This window comes from Zootoca vivipara, chromosome 7 (assembly GCF_965207765.1).
Source record: "Zootoca vivipara chromosome 7, rZooViv2.hap1.1, whole genome shotgun sequence".
Taxonomy (NCBI): Eukaryota; Metazoa; Chordata; class Lepidosauria; order Squamata; family Lacertidae; genus Zootoca; species Zootoca vivipara.
In genome coordinates, this window is record NC_142590.1 from 59,242,540 (window position 1) to 59,248,038 (window position 5,499).

A 5,499-nucleotide genomic window follows, 5' to 3' on the forward strand; every position below is an offset into this window, starting at 1 on the left:
GTCACACTGGCTGGGAGATGGAGTTCAACAGCTGAAGAACTGCAGCTTCCCCATCCCAGGCCTAGGAGTTGGGACTGGTAAAAGCAAAGAAACAAACAGCTGAAATATTTGTGGCTGGGGTTAACAAGGCTTCATTTTGAATGCTGCTTCCATATATACACTGAGTCTGGGTATAGACACCCACAGAAATTTGCAAGTGAGAGGCTCCTGTCAAGGAAGATGGGAGCTTTATTTCATCAATATCTGGAGGGCACCGGTTGGCTGCCCCTGACTCCAATAGCATAAGAGCTCCACCATTTCCCCACTTCCTTTTCTTAAGCACTGAGTCATACTCCCCAAAATACTTCTCAAATACGGCGTGAGGGGAAATTGCTGCATTCCTCTGGATTGCAGCCCACATTTACAAGGCCACTGCTGCCAGAGCAACGACATCATTTGTAATGCAAAGATCTGCAAAGTCTTTCTGAGCTTTAAAAGCATCCTTGAGATTTGCGCACCATGCATCAAGACCTATTTTCATGACAGGATACAAGAGCTCTGGGATGCTGAAGGAGTAAAAGCGTACTCTGAAATCGTTGCTTATCTTACAGAACGTGGCTTGGACAGTGAACACCCTCAGTGGGGTCAGAGAAAGGCAATTGTCAAAGCTCTTCTGAACAGGGAAACTGTAAGCAGCCGGATAGCCCAGCAAGACACCAAAGAGAGTGCATAGATTCCACTTTGAGCAAAAGACTGCACTGGAGGAAAGCATCTGAGATGTGTCTGCTGCCTGGGCTTTAATATGATTCAGTATCTCCGACAGGTGGCCTTTGATGAGACCCACGTCTTCCAGATCACAAAGGCTGGGGCATGTCCTGGAAGCAGAAACGTCAACAAAGGGGATGTTGTCCTTAAGCAGGATTGTCTCCAACCACAGCAGCATCAACCCCAAGTTGACAATCAGAACGTTTTCAGCTATGCTCAGAATGTGTAGCCGGCATCCAAGCGGATTGATGGTTTGAAGCTGCTGAACGTAGCTTAGGATCTGAGAAGTCCCAGCGGAATTGTAATCGTACAGGAAAGCTGGCTTCAAGCCGGCGGCTACAGCCAGTATCTCGCCAGCAAGGTTCAAGGAGGCTGAGCGGGATAAGACTTTCTTCTTCCCGATTCTGAGGTGTTGGCGGGCTGCAGCGATGAGGAGTTGAGGGAAGGGCTCGGCCATTCTTAAACCTGCGGGTAGAAGTCCTAGAATAAAAATCACTGGGTTTGCTCAGGGAACTGAATCACCTGATTGCTATCAGGCCTTTAACCATCAGCTGCTTCAACCGGGCTCTAGGAATAAAAATCACAGTAATCAATATTACAACAACCAGTGCACTTTTTAATAACAACAACCAGTGCACTTTTTATCTTTAGGGAAAAAAGTGTCTTGATGAAACTATGGTAGAACTCAGGCTCCATGAACATGTGGCCTCATTTAAGCCACAGTAGTTGCATCTTGGAAGTGGAAAACGGGTATTACAAAAAATGAAAACCGATCAATCAGCCTTGCTGTAACAAGGGCTATAAAAGGGATTGAGGACCAAACCACGTCCGCAGGTTCTCTGCACCACTTCAGCACCAAGGACTAGCAAAACAGCCTAGCTTCCAACAACCAATAAAAATATTCACCACTTCAACCTAAGATCAACCACTTGGACGGGCATCTCGCCATTAAAACCTGAATTCTCTAGGTTCACCCCCACTGCAAAAAATGTGTGGTGGCGCCTGACAGACCAACAAGCTTTCCTAGAGCAGAGCCTACTTCATTAAATGTTAAATATTAACCTCAGTCTGCCTGTATTATATATGCATGTGACACAGACGGAGGAAAGACCGGGTGGAGACTCTGTTAATATGAGGTCAGGAGTCTCAGCAATGGAAGAGGTAAGTACTGTATGCCACATCCACTATTGTTAGCTATTCAAGAGTTAATGATGACTTGGGAAAACAAATAAATTAGTGCACATGACATATAGAAAACAGAACAGGGCACATGCACTTTCATTTGCTTTTTTAACTAGATCTTTTAACGATAGGCTACTGCCCTTCATATGAGCATCATAGGGTGGTATCAAAACACAAAAGCACATAGTAACAAACAAAAACAATCTCCCCTGCCACACACAGTTCAACAGGCCATAGATGGTTTAGTTAGGCAAAGGCCTGCGAGAAGAGCAATGTTTTTGCTTGGCACCTAAACTTATGTAACAAAGGCACCAGATGAACCTCCTAGGGGAGAGCATTCTGCAAGTAGGAAGCCATCGCAGCAAATGCCTCTTTTCTTGCTGCCACCCTCCAGACCTCTCACTGAGGATGCTTGGAAGAAGGGCCTCAGATGATCACAGGGTCCGGGGCGGTTTATGTTTGTAATTCTGAAACGCTTAAATGAAAATAGTGTTTTTACAGGCCAGATAGCTCAGTCACTGGAGCATGAGAATCTTAATCTCCGGGTCATGGGTTCAAGCCCCGCATTGGGTTAAAGATTCCTGCGTTGCAGGGGGTTGGACTAGATTGTTTAGGGAAGTTTTTAATGTTTGGTGTTTTATCGTGTTAATATTCTGTTGAGAGCCACTCAGCGGCTGGGGCAACCCAGTCAGATACATAGATAGATAGAATACTTTGTTGTCATTGTACATAGTACAATGGGCAGCATACAAATATTATTATTATTAAGTAAGTATATGACCCTTGTGGTCCCTTCCAATTCTACAGTTCTATTGCCCTATTATGTTCTAATTTTTAAAGTTACCTGGGAGGAGAAGCCACAGCTCGAGAGGCAAGCCCTAGCAGCAGCCAAATTGCGATGCCCGACTTTGTCTCCTTGTGCATTAAACCAAAACATTTTATTAGGCCCCGAATTAAGCAGCCCCTTCTTGGGGTTGAACTTACCAGCAATCTCCAAAGACAAAAACTTCTGTAGCAAAGGAGAAAAGCTGCAAGAATTTGAAGTCGCGACCACTACTGAAGGTAATTTCTTAATTCTGAAATTCGGGGCTCTTATCAGAACGTGCTCTTAGCCCTCCTTCCCCGCCCTGCATCCCCTTCCCGCTAGGTAGGAGTGTGCATGTGTGAACGCGTGAGCTGACGAAGCATCCGGCTCATAGCTGCCAAGTTTTCCCTTTTCTCGCGAGGAAGCCTATTCAGCATAAGGGGAAATCCCTTTAAAAAAGGGATAACTTGGCAGCTATGATCCGGCTATGCGTGTTATCTGCACAGGGATGCTGCATCTCCTTCGGCACCCTGAGCAACCGGGGTCGGAGTTCAGGTGCACAGGAGGATCCTCTACCGGAACATGAAGCGACGCCGGGCAGCCGGCCAACTCCTCCTCCCGGGCTCCCGCCTCTCCTCCGACCTCTGCACGCGCTTCACTCACCTCTCGTCCCGTTCCAGCCCGAGCATGCGCTTTGCCGGGCGAGCGGCGTTTCCGCTTCCCTCGCCTGAGCGGAGGAGGCGGACGCTGAGTTCGCTGGAAGGGGCGCCGTCCGCCTAGGCGGCGGCTCTTAAAGAGGCAGCATCCCGCGGGTCGACGCGCTGCCGGGGCATGTGCAGAGCGCCGGACTCGTGGACCTGGCGGCAAGCAGTACCCGCCCAGCTGTGCAGATCCGGCCAGTCGGGAGTTAGGAGAAACCAAGGGGCGCTTCTGCCGGCAGGCTCCACCTGCGAAGGTTGGCCCGGGGGGGGGGGGGGTGCGAGTCGCTCTCCCTGGATGGCGATCAGCCGTCGATGGGAAACGTGGCCTCCGAAGTGTTCCTGGACTGCAACTCCCATCATCCTGGGCGTGGCTGGGGCTGATGGGAATCCGAGTCCGGCAGCAACTGCGGTAGAAGACCAGTTTTCTCACCGCTGCTACACAAGCCCTTTTTATGGCTGCTGCAAGTTCCACTGGTTTGGGGACAGGCTGATCTTCTTCATCGCCCTGGTGTCTACGAAATGAAATGTTATCTACCTTTTGCGTTTCTTTGGTTCAGAGCGGCGGCTAAGTTCTCTCTCGCAGGCTCTCGGGTTTCTGCATGGTTCCTCTTCTAGCTTTTACAAAGTACAGTACTGTATGTCAGTGTGTTCAAAGACTTTCGCACACATCACCTTACAGCAGCCCCATAAGGCAAGGCCGGTAGTAGGTCGTCCCATATTGCAGACAGGAAGCTTAAGTTGAGAATGAGATAATAGTGGCTTAACTAAGGCCATCTGCCCCACATCTACTACTTTTAAGGCTGCAAACTTAAAACAGATGTACTTTGGAACTACATCTCCTTGAATGCAGTGGGGCTCATTTCTTCAGTTCGCAGGCAGTGGGCTAGTTAATAATACTGTAATAACAACAATAATAATGCCCTTGATCCAGGGGCAAGTCACAACAGAAAAATACAAGATGAGAAGACAAAATGCGTAATAAAACAAAACCAATAAACAACCAATAAATCAATCCCGCTCCCGCAAACACGTTTAAAAAGCCATACAATGTTAAGCAGGATGGCCATCTGTCATGGATGCTTTAGCTGAGATTCCTGCATTTGCAGGGGGTTGGACTAGATGACTCCCATCGCATAAGGGGATCACTTCGGGCCTCATATTTAAAAATATATATTTATTGAATCTAGAGCAAATATGAAGTCATTCAATAGCTATTAAAATAACACTACTATAATGCTAAGAAGCATTTCTTATGCCCTCTGTGGACAGTGTCCCTGATTGCAGGGCTCTCCTGATAGCAGGGCTGAAACAAAACATTTAACCATAGCCTTTTTTGTAGCCTTTTTTTGTTGCTATAGCATCAAACCAGCAAAGCAGCTTTAAGCAGGTGATCCACCCCTTCACCTTCTCTCTCCTAAAGTAATAGCATAGTCTTAGGGTTGTATTCAAAGTTTTTATTTTATAAAATATATTGTAAAAGTCCTCAAAAGTGGTTTACAAAAAGATAGCACCCTAAAATCCAAGAAAAAAAATACAAAGTAGCACTACAGAGAACAGTATGTCAGTCCAAGGATTTTTTCCTGCACAACAGAACATTCTTCTAACCCTCTAGGGTAGCTTTGGGGATGGTGTTGGGTACACAGGGGAGGCTGGGAGCCCTGTTGCATCCTTGCACCAACACAGGTATTTAAATACCAGCCACAGTTCTGCATTCCCTTGTCTCCACCACAAAATAATTACATTTCGTCCAGAACTGCGAACAAATTAAAAATCTTCACACTCTCCATGCGTCTCCTGCTATTGGCTCAGAGGGTTGGGAGAACCCCCAGAACAGCACATTAAGGGGGATCATTCCATCTGGCAAGCTGAAATTTTTGCGCAGATGAAATGTCTAATAGCATAGCATTGAATTCCACCATGGGAAAACATTTGGGTTATTTTCCTGCCATTCAATTCCAGATGTTTCAAACAAAATGCTATGTGGGACAGAGCTGAATGCTAGTTTTCTTGGGATGCGCAAGTAAAATATACTTAACCCTTGCTAGTAAGAGAAACATGAAAACGTGG

At 46.8% G+C, this 5,499-nt stretch overlaps 1 protein-coding gene across 1 annotated transcript; it reads right to left on the bottom strand.

The window, feature by feature from the left end:
* Positions 1-210: 210 nt before the first annotated feature.
* C7H1orf74 (chromosome 7 C1orf74 homolog) lies at positions 211-4,079 on the bottom strand. The gene is made up of 2 exons (XM_088674365.1): positions 3,395-4,079; positions 211-1,311 (listed from the first exon to the last, which is right to left on the bottom strand). Exon 2 carries the CDS (start codon positions 1,199-1,201, stop codon positions 401-403), a length of 801 nt encoding a protein of 266 aa, XP_088530491.1. The 5' UTR covers positions 1,202-1,311; positions 3,395-4,079; the 3' UTR covers positions 211-400.
* Between the last annotated feature and the right edge of the window lie 1,420 nt (positions 4,080-5,499).

Bases quoted from the DNA above. Each gene is read 5' to 3' on its own strand.
- C7H1orf74 (XM_088674365.1), bottom strand. From the start codon at position 1,201: ATGGCCGAGCCCTTCCCTCAACTCCTCATCGCTGCAGCCCGCCAACAC.